Source organism: Neodiprion virginianus, chromosome 4 (genome assembly GCF_021901495.1).
Source record: "Neodiprion virginianus isolate iyNeoVirg1 chromosome 4, iyNeoVirg1.1, whole genome shotgun sequence".
NCBI lineage: Eukaryota > Metazoa > Arthropoda > Insecta > Hymenoptera > Diprionidae > Neodiprion > Neodiprion virginianus.
The window spans coordinates 37,753,476-37,773,183 of NC_060880.1; the positions used below are offsets into that span (position 1 = coordinate 37,753,476).

Consider the following 19,708-nt stretch of genomic DNA (forward strand, 5'->3'; position numbering starts at 1 on the left):
TCCCATTTGTGCATCATTTCATTTCGTAATGTACACATATTTTTTCAGCTGCTTCAGTGATGTACGAACAAGGCATGCGACTAGGACAGGAATCCCATTCTCCTGCAATTATACTGAAACAGTCTCGATGTTTGTTGGCTTGTATCAATGCACTGCATCTTGTAAAGGAAAGATATAGATGGATTGTGCGCCCTGTGGCTGATCAAAGGCAATCGGGGGAAACTGATCCCGTAAAAAAACGGAGTATAGATGGCAGGGAAGTTTTGCATTATAAAGTGAAGAAACAAGTAGAAGTGTTAGAATTGAAAGAGATCAAAGATGAGTATTACATCGTTACAGCAAGATTAAAATTAGCCAAATTAAGTCCGGAGTTACAAACAATCGCACATGCTGGTGAGTTTTCTTAAAAATATGTACATCGACTTTCTTTGGAGATACTCAATGAATAGTCCACAGTTGAATATTTGATTAATTGTTCTTATACAATTTCATAGGGCCGTCCGAACTTGTCGCAATTTTATCCAATGTTGGTTTGTACACGACTGCTTTACACTTGTGTGACCGATTTAGTTTATCGAAAACTTCTGTACTTGAAAATCTGGCCTCACAATGCGTAACTCTGAGCTATCAAGAAGACATTGACGCTTGGGATTGGCTAATACATAACGAAATTTTTGGTAAGTTAAAATTTATTTGTTTGCTAATTTCACAATGTCTTTGTGTATGGAATTATACATTGAGTGTATAAGGTCGACAAATTTCAAGGAATGCATATATTTCTTACAGATAAAGGTGTATCAGATTCGAATGTCACAAATATTGCTTGGAGATTATTGGAGCATCTCACATTGAAACACGAACGGGATAATAGCAGTGAATTGCACAAAGCTGTTACGAAAAATCTACTGCATCACGGTGCCTTTCTTCCACAGTGGCTAATGTCTTCTTACAAAGTAATTTCTCTTCCGAAGTGTTTTTACTCATTGACTATTATTCTTCTCACAGTGATAGACTGCAGAAAAAATGGAACTAACTATGTTAATAGCGAATTAAGTTCATATCCTATATTTTTATTTTCAGGAACGCAATGCGGCAGAAATTCTGAGACTTATTTTAAATTCCGGTCGACTTTTAGAAGCGAATGCAATAGCTCTTGAATACATTGGTGCTGTGTTGGGTAGAGGGAAAGAGTATTTTGGTTTGACAACACCACTGGTAGCTACGTCACCTGCTGTGTGGCTTCCATTGAACACATTAGAATTGCTTCTACTAGAACTTGAACATGCTAGCAAAACAGATCCCATGTATATAGAGGTAGAAACCAATTTTCTTGGAAAATATTTACAAAAATAGTTTTTTCTACCTTCAGCGGTTTTCTGATCTTCTCCTATTATCTTAGAGTTACTTGATCACAGCTGTTGGTAGAGCTGAAGTATACTATTGTTATTGATAGTAAGCTTTTACTTTTCATTTCAGAGCTACGAAGAATTGAAAGAAACCTTAGACTACTACATCGAAACAGTTATCAGAGTTTCAGAAGATATGATACAAATGAAAACAAACAGTCGAGTTGTTTAACAGTAAGTATATTTTCGGAACATTGTAGGATAACAATGATGATCAGTAAATCAGCACCACATTTTACCAGTGAAAAAGAAAAAATCGCAACCTCTGGAAAATGTGGGTGAACACGTTTTCTTTTCTACATTTTTAAGAGTAAAGTGGTGTGTTATTGAAGGACGTGATAATTACGAATATAACAGTCATGGCAAGTAGTGATGTAGCAACTCCAGCTATTACGTATGGACATCTTTTAAATAATACCTACAAAGAATAACCAACGGGTTAAATTACATTGATCACCTATGAATCGATTCTAGTAAACATGGTTACCTAAGGTTTCTAACACATTTTTTGATTACAAGAATTTAACTTCCTAAAATATTTCCAATAATTCGTTTTCTTTTAACAAACATTGCAAATTGTTTTCACTAACTTCAAGGCTAAAATCAGTATGAAACGTTTGAAGATTGAATAATCTTACCATTAGCAGAACCACGATAGCAAGGACAAAAATCGAGCCAAACGGTAGAAAAAACGATGCTGCCCAGTAATGATGTTTCAATTCAGCATCTGTCAATTGATTAAAAAAAAGCATTAGGTTGTAGATAGAATTCACATCAGGAACAATTGGAAAGAAAACAAGTTGGCGTTGGTTTCAATACTATGCAATTTTGTAACATACCAAAATTAGGATTTGGCTCCACCATACTAACAATGAAATTCAGAATTATGGGTTATAGGTTAGGCTGATTAAATGTTAATTACAGTCAATGGTCAGGACTGATAAATTTTGTGGTTTATTTCCATTACTTTCTACTTGAGTATCTACTGTAAAGTTTAAAGTTGAAAGTAAACGAACCACAGTAATACTAGCCATTGTTGTGTCCACTGTACCCTGGCTCACTAACTCTTCATGTAACACTGGTGTTTATTTTGATTACAGAGAAATCAGAGGTATAATACCTCAGCGTCTGCTGCTCACCTTTCAACCAGTCAATGAAATAGATTTCAAAGTGATTGCTTTGCAACGATATCGTTGTTCTAGAGATTTGTTCATATTGTTGAACAGTACACATTCTACCAGTTTACTAATGAAGTATAAAAAGTCAGATAGTATCGTATTTATGGATTAAATGTTGATAGCATTAAACGGTATTTAATTTGAAATTTGTACAAATTTTGTAATAGCCGTTTTATAATCATTTCTCATTGATATGATACAATAAAAACATAATTTTGTAAACGGTTTTGGTATACATTTATAAAATGTCTGTGCCACAGCCAAAGAGGAGTTTTATATATTTTACGAGTATATTTAGAATATGTAAATCAATCAGTCGTTTTAAATGAAGTGATCATACATTACAATAAGTGATAATTCTAAATTAATGATTGATGCTTAAACACAATTCGGCAATGTATATTTTTACAATAATTATTGGTAATTATTCCAAATTGATAATAACTGATAAAAAATCTTTAAAAACAGTTCTGGCTCGATCTACCTTTGTTTTTCATGCAAACTTTCAATATAGCGTATTGTTTCTTCGATCTTTTGTCATAACTGAGTTCGGATGGCTACATTCTAATTAATCATTTTGTACCATTGTAAAAATGATACCTCCGTACCAAGCTTGTCATATGTGTTAATAATACATTATATCAAATATACATGGTTTATAATGCATCATTTAATTCACTCGGACATTTTGGTGACATAAGTATGTACTAATAATTATCTCTACTGTAGTTACATCTAAAATCGTAGTTTAAGAATTGATAGACTGGAGTTACTGGTGATGATGACGCGTTTTTGCGTTTAATTTATGAGAGTTTAACTGTATTGAATTTCATCTTACCCCATGATATGTACATTTCCTCAGCTCGAAACACTCTTTATTGGAGTATTTGTTTATTCTACAACGAGTCATATGGCCAGTGTGTGACATAAAAAAGTTTTCTTTCTCTTTTTGTTTAATTGCACAGTTAGTTATAGTAGAACTCATGAACGATGTTATACCAGGCAGTAGTATTTCATGTCTCAGCTTAAAATGACATCAAACATTATATTTTATCCTGTTTTCCATTCAAACAAGATAAGTGGTGTCAAAGGTGCTATTGTTTTTATTTCAATTGTAAAATCTATTCCAGTTGGCAGATAATTTTATCAACCAATTATCTAAGTACAAAATGAGGTGATTTTACATATTTATTCTTACTGATGTGATTATGAACTATAACAGGTATGTATTACTTGTTTTCTGCCCATAATTGATAACGTTATTTACACTCAGTCGTGTTTAATGACGATAACAAAATACTTGGAGATGATATATTCCATTGAAATCGCATTAGTGGGAGCTATACATTTTTCAAAATATGTTTCTGCCTCAGCATATATTTCAACGTTTCGAAGTTATTTTTATTTCACTACTAAATATTTATTATAAGACGACAAAAAAAATACGTCTCAGTAAGATTTATTTACTTATGACATTCACTAGCAACCTATTAGCTTCATTTTACTGTTCCACATGTATGTACAGGGTGTCTGTTAATGAAACTACAATATCAAGAATAAAGTTCAGAAAAAATAAGACCCTGAATTGAATCATGAAAAGCCTTTCCCATGTGAAATAATCTTCTGGCTTCAAATCAATAAATCTTAGATTAATGAAATGTTATCAATTACCTATAAACGACTATTCATGAATTTTTTAAAGTTATTTCAATCTCATCCCTTATTACAACGGGACATCGCTGGTTATAGATGACTGCAGTCTGACTGCAGTTTATCTGCGAATTATCTCGACGCAGGCCAATCAGAATGCACTCGTAATATGAAAGGTTGACTCGAGTTTTGGACTTTTTGGCACCCGGTGATTTGTTTATGAAGGCACGAAAACCGTACAATTGTACATAAAAACAGTGATGGTTATTTGGTTAAATATAAAAAATGATTAAAATATCCGCATTGAACGAAGATTCAAGCGAGGAGAGCGAAGACGAGGATGTACCGACGATAACTAAGGAAGCTCAGGTAAACTGTAGCATATAATTTGGTTTATATCTGATTTTAACCTCTAAAACGTAACCTAACCTAACCTAACCTATCAAAATAATAAAAATGACAGGAACAAATCGCGCTCACGGAGTACAACAAAGCCTTGGACCTACTTCGACAGAATAGGAACGAAGACGCCTTGACGCTCCTGAAAGATCTTCTTGACACTGAACTGTTAGATCAAGTTGAAAAGCCTGAGATTCCCGATGGCAGACCACGGCCAATGCTGTCCCTCAAATATTCTTGTTTTAAAAACATCGGCGCGATACAGGCACAAATGGGAAATTATCAAGACGCGATAGACAATTACTGGGAAGCTACGAATCTCGACGATACAGATGTGATGCTTTGGTACAAACTGGGAACTCTGGCTACGAAGACTTACAACCTTGAATTAGCCTGTTCATCTTTTAAATATGGTTTAAAATGTAATCCTAATCATTGGCCAAGTCTAGATAGCATAATAACTGTCTTGTATGCAGTTCCTGATTATATGAGTTGCCTTTTATATATTTCAATGGCTTTGGAGAGGGATTCCAGTTACATTAAAGGACTGGCCTTCAGAGATAAAATTTTCAAAGATATTCCTAGCTTTGAAGAATGCTACAAGGTTTACAATAGCGATTGGGAATTGGACCCGTCAATAGACACAGAATATGATCGCGTTGTTGGAGTTAAATTATTGGCAGAGGCTAGAGACCTGGCTGAAAAATGGTCTGAAGCTTGTAGACCAGAATTTTGCCTTAAGCCACTTCCAGATTTGGTCTTAAACAAACCCATTGCTGAGTTGACGTGGCTCAATTTAGGAGAAAGCTTAATCAGCATGCATTCACACATTACAGACAATAATTATAACTTTGTCAGCCACATTAAGCTCCATATACACCAGGCAGACACAAGAGGAAAAGATGATGGAAATGCCACAGGTGCAAACTGCATCGATGTTGAACCTGGAGGGATTGAGAAACAACAAAACACTGAAAGCGTCATAAATTTTGTTAGGATCGAAGAAACGCATAATCAAATTTTTGAAGATAAAAGCATTATGCTTGTCGACGAAGATGGAGATGAAGTTCAAGCGTTAGATAGTGAAAATGATATCCAAAACGACGCTGATCATTTCGACAGAAAAAATGATACGCCGACTTCTGACCTTAAAGATAACATTGATACTGATATGGAAGTCGATATGGAAGATGAAAGGAAATCATCTTCTAGTGATATTCAAATAATAGAAGATGAAGATCCTTTAAAGATGTTGGATCCAGAAGACCTGCAACTGGAAGAACCAATTGTTAATAAAAAGTCGAATCAGATTACCTCAGAGACTGAGACTGATTTAGAAAAATTCTCATCTAGTAAATGCAGGGAGCAAGTTGTCAGTTCGGAAGATAAGTCGAGCGAAAAAGAACCGCTCAACGAAAAGTTAGATGAGAAACTAAGTCATAAGTCAGATGGTGCAGCCACAGACAAATCTTTGGACAAACCTTCGAAAACTGAAGATAAATCCAGCGAAAAAACAGACGACAAAGAAGAAGGTAGGAAAGTAAAGAAGCGACGTAGAAGTTCACTTTGTTTTTTGGAACAATGGGCTTGGAGCAGTGGAAGTATGAGGAGGTCGGCACGAGTTCGAAGTTCAAATCGACGCGAGGCGGAACGAGATGATGTTCAGTTAGAAGAATCGCTCAAAAGAATATTCCCCAGTACTTTATTGTACGTATTTTTATTTATTTTATTAAAGATTCTAACCGGTTCAAAGTAAAGGAGTAGTAGCAAATTGATAAACATGTTGCAGCTTATATTTAACCTAGTTCTTGAAATATTGACCTTAGCGCAGCATGTTGATATTTAAAAAAAAAAAAAAGACAAACAAAACTACGATCACTTAAGAGATTAACATATAACTTTGAATATGCAGACCAGACACTGTGCGCCTCAGAAAAGAAAATCCACTGAAATCTATGGAGGATTCAATGGATACAATGGATTTGTACAGACTATTTGCATGTCGTGAAAATGGAAGCAACACTACGGAAGGTTCCAAGAGTTCAGAGAGCTCAAAACCTGGCAGTCCTATATCTAAGTAAATATTATTTTATTAAAGTTAATCAATAATATGGAAAACATGAGCTTATGATCCACAAAAATAAAGTTCTGAACTGAGATCGGACAGTGAGCAACCAATTTTCTTTTTAGTGAGAATCAAGAGCTGTACTTTGGCACGGACAAGGAAAAAGCTGATGTGGCAGCATTCATCGCTGAACATACCGAAAAAAGTAATCTAATGATTATTATGGCCAAGTTTACTGAATTTTTGTGCACAAAATGGAATCATGTCTGGCCCAAAGGATTGCCTGAAGTATATTTGGAAACATATGTATTTACCAGGTAAGAGCACTATTAAAAAGCACATTAAAAAGCTTGCATGTATTCAGAGTATGTCGGAGTTGTCTTAAAAAAATTTTTAAAAATGATATAGTCCAATTATAGAAAAAAATGTCAGATAGTAAATAGGCATATTACTTAAAATTTTTTAAATGATTTCAAATTGCCTCTCCTATTTGTTTTACATTGATAGGCAGCACATTCCGCATCCTTCACCCTTCAATGACGATGCGGACGATAATATTTTAAAACTTGATGCCGAGATGACACTTTTGTATGGAGAATTGCATACAGATAGATGGCTGAATAATAAACCAGGCATTTTGCCTAGTTCAACGTAAGTTTTTGTATCTATCTCGATAGTAACTTTGTGAGGTACAAAAACTTATCAGTCAACTTTTGTTGCAGTGTTGATAAAATGGGCACTGGACTGCCATCCGAGGAGTTGGGTCAAATAATATTCACGAGTGTTCGAGATGATTTGTTCAATGAGCAGTACGTGTTATTCTTCTTCAGAGTCCTCTGGTTAAAAGCTAACTTATTTTTGTGCCAAGGGGACACTGATATCGTGATTGAAAGCTTAGAATCGGTAAGATGCTGAATTTGTTAGTAGAGAGATTTGTTGCACCATGGGGTGATATTTAAGCACATAATTAATAGACAAACTCGACCAAATTTAATATAATATTCTATCCGTTTATTGTAATTTCAGCTATTATGTCATCTAAAGGAATTACAAGGCAAAGGTGACAATATGTTTCTGAAACTTCCGAACTGCAAACATAATTCGTATATAAGCGTTAAATCTGTTGAAAAAATGCTGATTTCAGTACAAAGGTAATTGTTGTGCCCAAAATATTATAATTCAAGTATTGTTAATTTTCAGTTCGTCTATAAAACTATCTATAAGTTGTTACAATATTATTAAGCAAATACGGCGAGTAAAGAATAATTATTATTTTGTTGATGATTTATTATCAAGTAACGTTATGTTTTTCGTTATTAATTTATGCGTTTGTTATAAATTTATTGACATCCTGCAATATACGACTTTTCTTTTGACTTTGAACTGAACTTTTTTTTCTCAACGCATTAATAGCTGATAATATCCTAACCAACTTATTTGTTTCATAGAGGCAAAAAACTTCGAGAGATTCAATACTTGCATGAAGAGAAAAAGTATTTCGAGTTAGCTAGCATTTTGCAAGATACATTCAAATTTGCGAAACAACAGAACAAGCTAATGGTAAATAATGATGAAGTTATTGATCGAGCTGAGCAACTTTCGATGCTACTTAATAGCTTGTGGCAGCTTGGACAATATGAGGTATGAAAATAACGTGATGATTGTTTATTTAACAAACTTCTGAGTTCTGAACAAGTTGTATTTGAAACCTCTTGGACAGTTCTGAATAATATTTTAATTTATTATTATTTTGTTGGCTAAGATTTGTCAGCTAAGCTGTTTATGTTTGCAGGATTGTTACATCTGGTCAGAGGCATGTCTGAATGAAGCATGGCGCAATTATTTAAATGCCACCGATGAAATAGAACAAAAAAAGTGGACAACGGCTGTATTAAATTGTCTCACAAGACTCGAGGCTTGTGTTTCAGAAGTCAGTACTTTTGTAGGTAAGTCTAAGTTGAAAGTTTGAATTCATGATTTGAAATCTAAGCCCTAAAAATTTTATTTTAATATATTGTTTTCATTGATTTTCACAGTACGATATCTACCTGCCTCGCGTCTTACGAGATTGGTACAAAATTTGGTTCATATAGTTTGCTACCAACTAGATGTACCGGAAAATGCTATTGAAATGCCTTTGGAAACAGTGTTGCCCTGGATTCTGTTGCATCATATTCTGCAACAGTAAGTAAAAAATTGTAGTAGATTTTTTTTGTTTACTTATAATTGACTTGATTGCTTTCTTACATAAAACTAGTGAGGAAGACAAAGAACGGGCTAAGCCAATAGTACAGCAAAAAAATAAATCGCATGATTTTAACAACTCCGACTCTGATGACGAAGAAGAAGACATTCCTGCTTCGTTGATGCTCTTATTCACGGCTCATGAATTTCTTGGACGACGTTCTTGGTGTTGCATCAACGAAGCAAAGCTATTGCTATTCGTTATGAATGTCACAATACCACGGTTAAAAACGCCTCAACTAAATCATATTAGAGATAAACTTTGGAAATATGTTGAGCAAGTTCTCTACTGCTTGTATGCCTATCCGAGTAAAACCAATAAATCTAAAGCAAAATATTTGGAGGAGCACGGAGTGCCGCAAATGAAATTGACCTGGGAAGCAGCTCAACAGTTATACGATTTCTATAAACTTGATGTATTACCTGCTATAGATGATTACAAGGTACTGTCAATTTCGTCAGAAATGGAGAGCCTTTTCAAAAAAATAACACGCTTAGTTCCACCGGAGAGCGATCCAGCCTTAATAGCCGATGACATGTTGGCATATATAAGGAGAGACAGAGAAAAAATGCCTACTGTCTCAAAACCTTTGCCATATCAGATATCCTCGATCTATTATTTGCTGGGAGACTACTATTTCAAGTCGAGCGATTGGTCGCATGGTATTCGATACTATTTATTGGACTTATGCCTACATCCTCTAAGATTTAATTCATGGGCTGGTCTCGCCATGGCTACTGGTACGCAGCTACAAATCAGATTAAATAGCTGCCAAACCCTTAAGTGAGTATACTTTTAAAGAAATTATCTTCATATGTTACAAAAATTTTTAATATACCATGTTGGACTCAGAAACTCTGAAGAGTACAATATTTTCGACGTAACTGATGATTTTCGCATGTGTTATTAGGAATGAAAATAGCTTTTTGGACAAAGCTAAAATTGCTCAATATAGTTATCAGCGAGCTAGTGAATTAACTCCTGGACACTCGGTTACCTGGATCGAATATGGAAATTTTGTGTACATGGTTCACTCCTTCTGTTCTCGAGTTCTTAAACAAGAAGCTCACAAGTTGAGTATGGAGAAGTTTGAGATATTGGAAACAAGGAAAGATACGATGCTTGAACTTGCTGCTCATTGTTTCTTATCAGCAAATAGGCTGTTGAATGAAACTGCGGGATTACAGGACGACAGATGGTTGACTTACTATATCCTTGGAAAGATTGCCGAGAAGAAAAATGAAGACCCTCCTGTATTTTTAGAAAATTATCATAAGGTTGGTAAAAATACATAAATTGATTGATACAGTATTGGTTATAGTGAACGTGATTCTAGTCGTTTTATCTTTTATTTTGATTATCTATTTTAATATCAGGGTATCATTGTTTTAGGCCAGTTTATTTCTGTATGAAAACAACGCAAGCTACCCTCGAAAAATCAATTACAGCAACCCTCACAACCTTTCGGTTGAAGCATTAGAAGTTTATTATAGAATACACGCGAGTATATTAAAATATCTTGAGCAGCATGAGGGAAAACCTTTGAAAAAATCTCTGGGTTTATTGTTCCAACAGTATTTAAAGAACTGTGCAAATAGTGCCTTCATGAGGTATCAGTCAAAAAGCAATCTTAAGAAAGGGGAAGAAGATGGGTCAGATTCTGATAGTAGAATTATTTCTAAGGATACAAAGAAAATTATCGAGTATCCTCGACACATCACAACATTAGAACAATGTTCGAATAGTATCGAAGAAATTGAGATTATTGATAAATCCAAAGATAGATTAGAAGCTGGTAAGCTGCACGATCAAACCAAGAAACGCTCTAGAGAGGACACAAACGATCCTACAAAGCGAGTAAAATTAAATAATATCTCGCATTTACAATTAATGCAAGACGTGGTTGCATTGATAGATGACTTGATAACAAAAGTTTGCGAAATTACTCATTCTCAAGAGACTTCAGAGGAAGACGTCGTCACATTGACATCTAGCGATGAAAATGAGGACTTGAGATCTGAGAAGCATAAATTAAATGCTGTGGAAAGAGTTGACACAGACTGTACACAGGCAAAGACTGAGGAATCCAAAGACAATGTTGCAGACTCATCAAAGGCAATGGGAGAACAGGTTGATAACGTAGTAAAGGAAGAAAATATTCAGGATTTGATGGATGTACTAATGAAACAAGCAATGGAAATAAGCCAAGAAGAAACCCAACAATCATCTCCTGATGATGAAGATATTAGAAAATCTGAAGGAAGGTGGCTACAAAATGAAGATTCCTCAGTATGTAGTTACTTTAATCAAATAGTTCAACACACGGCATCCATATTTTTGATCTTTCTTTTCAATTAAACCAATTTCCAATTACTGTAAAGTTATTTCAAACAATTCCTCGATGTATTATATAATGTTAATATTGGTAGTAGGGTTACAAAAATATTTGAGGCATCTGCTGGATAATCTCAGTCACATTGTAACACAGTTTTGCGATTACCTAATTCAGCCATGTTTCCTACTTAACAGGGCAAAGAAATCAAACAGAGACAAGAAGAGAAAAAAAAGTTACCGGTTGAAGTAATCAAAGATGATGTGGCTTTGCGCCGCAGAGGATCGCAGGAAAGTACAACTACAACTCAGACGACAACTACAACTGAAACTAATAACTCAAGTTCAAGCAGCAGCGATGATTCGAGCAGCAGTGACGATAGCTCTGATAGTGATACATCCAGTCTCAGTGACAGTGACTCTGACAGTGATGCCGAAAAGAAAAAGAAAACAATCGAACAAACAGGTCAGAAATGTTTCTCATGTACCGTCCGATTAGTCTTCACACATAATATTAATTTTTTAGAAGTTGTGCAAGGTGATTAATGAATAGACTAACCTCCATTCACTGATAAGCACTTTCTTTTTCAGAAGAATTTTTAACCGATGAAGAAGTTGGTACTTTAACGGCCTATTGCCTAGCAGGTCTAGAGCAATGCATACTGCGTTTCCCACAACATTACAAATCTTTTTATCGTCTCTCGCACTTCTTTTTTAATAATAAAACTAAAGATATTACAAAATGCAAAGATCTACTGTTGGGCACATATAATTGCCAATTTTATCCAGGAAAATCATTCCAAGGTCTTTTCTATGAAAGAAAAAGTTCCAATTTTTTTAATGTAAGTACATATTGCCATTAATTTTATAGAATCAAATTCTCAATCGGAAAATAATGTGTATAGGGTGTGTGGCGAATTCCTGTCGAGGAAGTTGATAGAGGTGGCAGCTTTGCTTCACACATGTCCAAGTGCATTACGCTTCTTATGCAAGTTCTGAAGGAAACTAATGACAGCGATATGCTTATGGAACTGGGATCACAGCTGTCTAAAAAACCTGAATATGATAAGTATGAAATACTTTTCATTGCATTATCTAATTATAATAATTGTTTTATTTTTAAGCCATTGAGACATGTTTCTAAGTTACGTAAAATTAATAAAATAACGTGTAAACATTTTCAGGAAATATTTAAGAGACTCTGAAAGAGAACAACTTTCTGATCAAGCAATGACGTTATGCTTACAATCACTACGCACAAGAGTTTCAACAATGGGTCCTCCTACTGGTGCCGAAACCACATCCTCGTGGAAAAACAATTCTAGAATACAAGTTCTTCTTGATGTTTACAAAACATATCAATGTGTACAGAAACATTTCACGAATATGGATGTGAAGAATGTTGCCGATCTCTTGTCGGATACTTATAAATCATACATTGGAAATAGGGTGAGATTTTATTCAATTTGCAAAAAATTCACAAATTAGAAACAGAGCATTAATAAAAAAAACCTATTTTTTCTAGAATCTTGAAGGAAATGTTCTGGACACAGCAACTAAATGGTGTCAACAACAAATAGCTTTGAATAAAACTGCAGTGCCCATTAGTGCTCCGACTGTCAATGCACAAGCTGCGTCAGCTGCTATCGCTAGCCCAATTCCTGTAAGTTTAATTCTGGTTCTATGATGTTTTTTACTAAATTTTAAACCTACTTAAAGTGTCATTGTGAATAATTATAACTTATTGTACCCATTACTACATTCCTTGATTATAGGTCACAATTACTCAGCTGCCGGTTACGACAACTTTCACGCAGTATTCTCAGAGTCGTAAGCCTTACAAAACTTCATCAAGTAGTTCCGGTCGTCCAAGAGGACGACCACCAAACATCAACAAATATCACCAAACGATGCAACAAAATGCAAACATGTTTAACCAATTCGGTGTGAAAAGCGGTTTTGGCAACTACCTTGGTCAACATGGCAGCTCTGGGCTTCTGAGTTCATATTTCATGAATCCTCTAATGGATACGAATGTTCTAACTGCTATGCTAGCTAACATGAGTAGTAACATGATCGATCCTGCTACTTTGGCTACTTTGAATTATCTGAATCAAGTAGGCGGAATCGGAGGGTATCAAGAAGTTATCAGACAGTATCAGAATAGTTTATCCACTATGACTAGTATGGCTAGTGGTTTGAATGCGATTTCAAGTACTGTACCAAACATCAGTAATGTCACAACGATGAGTACCGCAAGTAGTAGTGCTAATTCTGCAGGTAGCTTGGGCCATGTAGGTCACTTGGGGAGTTTGGCAAACCTGGGAAACCTGGGCAATCTGGGCAATCTGAATAATTTGGGAAATCTTACGATGCAACAGTATCTAAGTTTGAGTAATACGACATCGTCTATATCCAGAACTACTCCCATTTATCATCAAGCCACCCCAAAAGCAACAACAACAACCACAACGACCACAATGACCAAGGAAAAGCCCAATATTTCAATAACTCCTGTTAATACTTCATCCACTCACAAATCTTCCACTAAATCCTCTAAAAGCAGCTCCAGCAACGATACATTGTCAGTTCATACTTCCAAGTCTCAAATTGTCCAGCCACCCAAAACAGCAACACAAGTGTCGCTATTAAAACCTTCGGTAATTCAGCAAGTTAAATCCTTACCACCAAAGCAAATGAGCGCTCCGCAAATTCGAGTTTCCAAAACCCTGACCGAGCCTCAACCTGCGCACAAAAGTTCATTGTCGCATTCACCGGTTTTAAAGAGTGCCAGCTCTACAAGTCCGTCCTCTCTACCCCAGGCTGCACATTCTGGAATCAGCTCATCCATGGCAATGAAACCTCTGATTCAGATGAACTTGCCGTCTCAGGGTTCTGGCACGTCCTTGCAGCATAAATTATTATCTAAGAAACAACATCAACAGGCCCACCTATCAGCAAACATAGTCTGTCCACCCAAAAAGCAGAAAACAGCAAAAAAGCTTCCAGCAATTCCTAGCAGCTACCAAAATTTGATAAACAGTATACCCAACATCTCGTCTATGTCTCAAGCGCCTTATCTTTCTGCAGAATTGAGTGGCATTTCACTTAGCCAACTGCCTCCACTATCCGGATCAAAGGGGTCGAGCTCAAAGGGAACTGGGTACAGAAAAACATCTAATAAATCAAAATCAGCAGTAACAGACGTAGCTAGTACTCTCTCCAACCCCATCTGTCAATCGCAATCCGTAGAAGCGATGTCCGTACTGTCGCAACTCCAACAACATTCCCATTTGGAAATAATTCCGCAGCACAAAAGCCAACCCAAGCCCGGTATGGATTTCCCAATAGGACTACCATCGTCGCTTAGTGTTACTCAACAAAAAATCATCGCTTCCGACCCACTCAGGCCCCCCGTTACTGATAACATGTCTGTATACGAACTCAGTAGAGGAAAACCCATGACTACATCTAGTAGTACTTTGAAAAAATCAGAAAAGTTGAAAAAAGACGGTGTTGAAATAATCACTTTGGATGATTAGAATAATATTTTTTTTATTAATTATTATCATATGAAAAATAACTGCCAACTAGTAAAGTACGATAATAGAGTAAGCTGCATTGTGTTTTACATTATCAATCAGGTCACTTTTGGACGCTACCACAATTAGTTGAATCAGGCGGAATTGCGCCATTATATTTTCACAAATTGACTATCGAAGTAATCACGAACTCATGTTTTTATAATTTGACGCTTCATTCGAGAGAGCTAATCAACCTTAGTGTATTTTTTTTCTGTTTATATTAGTATATACGTATTATATGTTATTATGTTTCAGTAAATTTCTAAAGCTAATTATGAATTGCAAATGAATACTTATACCGTCTTTCATCGGTACATCTATGTTATTAACTAATGCTCAAGGCTTCTAAGTATAGGAACTCCCACAATTAACTAATCTCATATTTCTCAAAAGAGTATAACTTCCTTCGCAAACAAAGTCTCAATTATCCGCGAATGAATGTGTTTAAATGAATAATCTGATTGTAAGAATATAGATAAAATTTTTATAAAACTACATGCATATATCGTGCTCCTTAAAGAGCATATCTTGATTGTGAGAGAGCAGAAACTTTTTAAATGTGATAATAATATTCTCCTGCGTTTAAAGTGTAGGTGAAATAAAAAAATTTGTATCTTAATTATTATGAATTAAATTATATTTTATTTGATATTAAATGAAGGTAAAAAAGACGCCTTAGAGCGAATCGCTTATTATTACATCCATAACATACTCATACATTATATTCCAATTACTTTATAAATTGAAAATTTCTTGAACTTTTTGTTGATCCTCGTGCAGCTATTACCTTTCTACCATAGAAATATGAAAGTATACAAAAACAATCAGTGTTTTGGAATACAAATCTGCCTTACAGAAAATTGAAATAAATTAACAGATCCATAGGATAGATGTATGTACATACATGTATATTGTCACAGTTACCTGTTGTATAAAAAATATCACCTCTGCGGAACTTTCACGAGAGTAATATATGCTATGGTCAGTAATGTGTTAATTATTAATTTAAGAACTTGTTCCATTTCGGGTGAATGTGTTTGCTGGGTAACCCTTGACTCCCAAGCCTTTTACTGCAAAAACACAGCCAGCCCTCGGCTGAGTTGTAATTTCAGCATCTGTCATGCCGTACCGAGAAGTCGTCACATATAAGATATCCATCGAAGGACTACCAAACATTAGACTTGTCACTTTGTCAGCTGGAATTTCAATGGCTCGAAGCAATCTACCTTCGACTGGATCGATGTTAAGTATCTATACATACACAATTGAAAGTTAAATTGAAGGTGAATACAGATTATGTCTACATTAATATAGTATCCACTGTTTTGTATTGTTTATGGACTTTGTATTGTTATAGTGTACATATTTTATTTTGCTACAATATCTACTTACATGTCTTCCACCGTATACTGCTATCCACAGATTGTCGTTAGTATCGATGGTCATACCATCAGGATGACCACCGATGTTATGTTTTTCTAGATCAAATGCGATCCGTTTGTTTGCTGAAAAAGATATTTCACTCATTATCGCATCAACCGAAATGTCTTAATTACTTACAAATGTTTCCTATATTAGCATCGAAGTCATAAGCAGCAATTTGATGCGTTGGAGTATCAATGTAATAAAATTTGTTGTTTCCATGGTTCCATGTTAGACCATTACTGAGGCTCACTGGTACGATGACTCTCTCAGGAACTAAATCAGACGTTATCCGATACAACGATGCTTGATGAAGCACAATATCACCAGCTGAACTTTCTAGTCCCATAGTTCCTTTTTATGAAAAGAAGAAATTGAATCCTTAAAAACTATTGATTCCAGGAAATGGTGTGAAGATTTTGGATACGTAGTAACGAATAAGTCCTTATGGGTGTTCTTTGAAAGAGAATTAATTCTCCAAAATGAATGCGTTGATTATATATTGCATGATATATTGTTGTTTATATATTGTATGTATAGTCACCAGCCCATAGGCGGCCATGTGAGTCGCATTTTGCATCATTGAAACGAGTTCCATTGCGATCACGATCGACGGTGAACAAAAGTTCAATTTCAGGATTGGATGAATTAGTTTCAGAATCCCATGTAACAAGCACAAGATCCGTTCCAGATCCTGCTATGAATTGGTCCGGCGAAGATTCAACGGGAATTGCAAATCCGACTGGACCATTGGCTGGATAAAAAATAACAACATAAAAATGATAGAAATTAGTGGATTTATCAAGCCGGACCTTGTAGGCGGGAGAATGCATAAAAGATTAATCAAAAATACCTATATAAGCAAATGTCAATTTTCCTGTTACTGTGTTCAAGTGATAAATCCTCTGTGCATGAATATCAACAAAGATCAATGTTTGGGATTGATAACTCCAGTGAGGCCCTTCTGCATGCTGTACTGGTTCAGTGACCTGTTCCACTGTAACTACTTTTGAAATTTGAACGCATTCTTGATCCCTTGGATTTGATCTATGCATGGAATTGTAAACGTATTTATGTTTAGTTACTGAAAGTTTGATGGTTTCCGAAATATCAGTTGCGTTGTATGCTTTATGCGTTGCAACATACTTACCACATCATGGTTCTCTAAAATTTACGGTCAAGTGAAAGTGTTTGCCTCAAAAATTTATAAAAATTCATTTTATTTCACCTACATAGCAAAATTTATCCCTGGATTGCCAGAAAATGCCAGTATGCTTATTCACGTACGGTCATACATACAATTGCATGGTTACCGGTTTTCGTACGTTGCCTTATTTTTGCTGTAAGCTATATGTTTACCTTCCACACTGTTACTTTATTGCTTTAAAATATAACTGTGACGTCTGGCCACAATTTTTTTTTTTTTTTTTTTTAATACAAATTACGATTATGTCTCGGATATTTTTTACATTAATCTTAAAATAAGAAAAGCCTTAAATATATGTATCTACATTATTTCAGTATTATAGGCATTCAGTAATCACCCGCCTACAATAAATCATAAATTGTGTGAATATTAAATATTTACACATACGTTCATCTCTTCGAACGGGATCATCTAGTTAAAGCAAAAAAAAAAAAAAAACAAGTCACCAAATAATAAAATTACAATTACATTTCATCTACCATGTAAATTAAACAGAAGTTTGAACAGTACCAAACAATGAAACGCAAAAGAATCACATATATTTAGACTGCTCAACCTATGGACAAGATATACACGGGTGAAATGTATCAAGAATGTTTTCGCATCATGGTCATGACCTTCGTGCACACATTAGCATACATTTCGAACTGATTTCATCATCATGCTGTGACCATCATAGGCTCAATGATTTTATACAATGATCAAAATGTCAATCTTACTCTGCAATAATCAAAGTACCCTGCGAAATTTTCGTTACCAAACTGACGAGTTCGTCAGGTATATTTCACTATTGCTTTAATATGCATTAAAAAAAAAAGTGTACTGTTTGCGTATATAAGATCATGAATATTCATGGATGCATTTAATAATTTATATAATGATGGGCTAGTATTCAGGTATTGAATTAATACGTTCGAAGCGTAATATTAGTCTAATGAAATGTCTAATTAACACTCTTCAATATTTATACACTGTGTCATAAATATTCGTGGCCCTACAAATTCCAGTTTTATATTATTCCCGTTAAAATATAGCAGTATGATAACTGTTATTTAAAATTAAATTGAATGCTTGATCAGCGCGATTATCCCCAGACAATACACAAAGATCTATTTTATCTTTAATACTAGAAAAGTAAATGTGCAGTTATAACAACTTTCACTTACAGTTCATCTGGGGAGGCAAGTGCAACGAATGGTAGAAGAATTATACCGAAGATAAACACTGTACTGTGAGATTGCATTTTTATAAGTGATTGGCTAGAGCGGCATACGCTTCAAAATCAACTAAAGCCAAGCTAGCGCGCGTTTGCCTTTTATATTCCCCAGAGCTATTTCAATTTTCACACTTAAAAATAGGCCGCATCTGGTAATTCTTTGATCAGTATTCGATTGACACAGCAACAAGACGCATTACCAACAAGCTATTAATAATAATAATTTTAATATAAAATTTTACAAGTATTGAATAGTACAACGAAGCTTGCGAACATTTTCATACCCTTTGAAAAATATTATGAACACATGATGATATTTATAAACTGTTCTCTACTGAGAATTATTTTATGATAAATCACATAGCGTTAGGACCGAAATGCTCATGTATTTTATCATGCAATTTAAAATATACGACCATTTATCACGCGTAAAGGTATAGGGCTTTTTCCCTTTTTATATACGCGAAAAACATGTGAATACGTTTAAAAACGTTGAAATTGAAAAATGGATCAACTAACGGTAGAAGGTCGGATGTGCCGACATATGACCTTACGCAGTTACGTTCGATATCATTTTTTGAGAAAATATAATTCGAGAAAATGAGAAATTATAATTTTTTCCTCGAAATCGATAAATTTTTATGATTCGAAGGTTAAAAGAAACAAAAATGGCCGTGCGATGTACCATTCATAAATGCGATAAATGAAAATATATTTTGGTGCTGAAAGGGCGTATCCACCAAACATAAGGTCTTCTACATTTATTTATTTTTTCGACTTACTTTAGTGTAGGTATGTGTTTTGAGTGGTAGTAGCGAATGCAGTAAAAAAAAGTATTCGCTCATTTATCGACGCGTACGCCTTTTTGGCGCATACGTCCTTATACGATTACGCACATGATATATTATTATAATTCTACATTTAAACTCTATCCGTTAATAACATCTTGACAAAAATTATATAATAATGCAGTGTAATGTATCACTGTTCAATTCAATTGGATAT

At 34.9% G+C, this 19,708-nt stretch overlaps 4 protein-coding genes and 1 long non-coding RNA gene across 7 annotated transcripts in view; 3 read left to right on the top strand and 2 right to left on the bottom strand.

The window, feature by feature from the left end:
- LOC124303963 (nuclear pore complex protein Nup160 homolog) overlaps nucleotides 1-4,604 on the top strand; it is an 8,925-nt gene extending 4,321 nt beyond the window's left edge. Inside the window, exons 9-15 of the mRNA XM_046761849.1 lie at nucleotides 49-393; nucleotides 495-677; nucleotides 787-953; nucleotides 1,081-1,314; nucleotides 1,477-1,580; nucleotides 2,507-3,284; nucleotides 4,334-4,604. Of these exons, the coding sequence (XP_046617805.1) occupies nucleotides 49-393; nucleotides 495-677; nucleotides 787-953; nucleotides 1,081-1,314; nucleotides 1,477-1,578 (1,031 nt within the window). The 3' untranslated portion in view covers nucleotides 1,579-1,580; nucleotides 2,507-3,284; nucleotides 4,334-4,604. The remainder of the gene's footprint in view (nucleotides 1-48; nucleotides 394-494; nucleotides 678-786; nucleotides 954-1,080; nucleotides 1,315-1,476; nucleotides 1,581-2,506; nucleotides 3,285-4,333) is intronic.
- LOC124304017 (uncharacterized) overlaps nucleotides 1-19,708 on the top strand; it is a 234,903-nt gene that overhangs the window by 88,716 nt on the left and 126,479 nt on the right. The gene's annotated exons all lie outside the window — the stretch shown is intronic.
- Nucleotides 1,567-2,414, bottom strand: LOC124304013 (uncharacterized). The gene is made up of 3 exons (XM_046761938.1): nucleotides 2,246-2,414; nucleotides 2,045-2,133; nucleotides 1,567-1,824 (listed from the first exon to the last, which is right to left on the bottom strand). Exons 1-3 carry the CDS (start codon nucleotides 2,268-2,270, stop codon nucleotides 1,711-1,713), a joined length of 228 nt encoding a protein of 75 aa, XP_046617894.1. The 5' UTR covers nucleotides 2,271-2,414; the 3' UTR covers nucleotides 1,567-1,710.
- On the top strand, nucleotides 4,463-15,921 carry LOC124303960 (calcineurin-binding protein cabin-1-like). Of its 2 annotated transcripts, none has more exons than XM_046761846.1 (19): nucleotides 4,463-4,603; nucleotides 4,698-6,340; nucleotides 6,546-6,710; nucleotides 6,824-7,015; nucleotides 7,206-7,349; nucleotides 7,421-7,601; nucleotides 7,725-7,849; nucleotides 8,147-8,339; nucleotides 8,491-8,644; nucleotides 8,735-8,882; nucleotides 8,956-9,726; nucleotides 9,854-10,220; nucleotides 10,336-11,232; nucleotides 11,473-11,740; nucleotides 11,866-12,116; nucleotides 12,180-12,343; nucleotides 12,459-12,723; nucleotides 12,800-12,937; nucleotides 13,050-15,921. In XM_046761846.1, exons 1-19 carry the CDS (start codon nucleotides 4,520-4,522, stop codon nucleotides 14,814-14,816), a joined length of 7,917 nt encoding a protein of 2,638 aa, XP_046617802.1. In that variant the 5' UTR covers nucleotides 4,463-4,519; the 3' UTR covers nucleotides 14,817-15,921. The 2 variants fall into 2 exon arrangements, with proteins under 2 accessions (XP_046617802.1, XP_046617803.1); XM_046761847.1 differs by having other exon boundaries at nucleotides 11,869-12,116.
- LOC124303994 (regucalcin-like) lies at nucleotides 15,694-18,769 on the bottom strand. Of its 2 annotated transcripts, XM_046761899.1 has the most exons (6): nucleotides 18,654-18,769; nucleotides 17,134-17,327; nucleotides 16,825-17,034; nucleotides 16,419-16,634; nucleotides 16,251-16,363; nucleotides 15,694-16,109 (listed from the first exon to the last, which is right to left on the bottom strand). In XM_046761899.1, exons 1-6 carry the CDS (start codon nucleotides 18,728-18,730, stop codon nucleotides 15,864-15,866), a joined length of 1,056 nt encoding a protein of 351 aa, XP_046617855.1. In that variant the 5' UTR covers nucleotides 18,731-18,769; the 3' UTR covers nucleotides 15,694-15,863. The 2 variants fall into 2 exon arrangements, with proteins under 2 accessions (XP_046617855.1, XP_046617856.1); XM_046761900.1 differs by lacking the exon at nucleotides 17,134-17,327 and having other exon boundaries at nucleotides 18,654-18,675.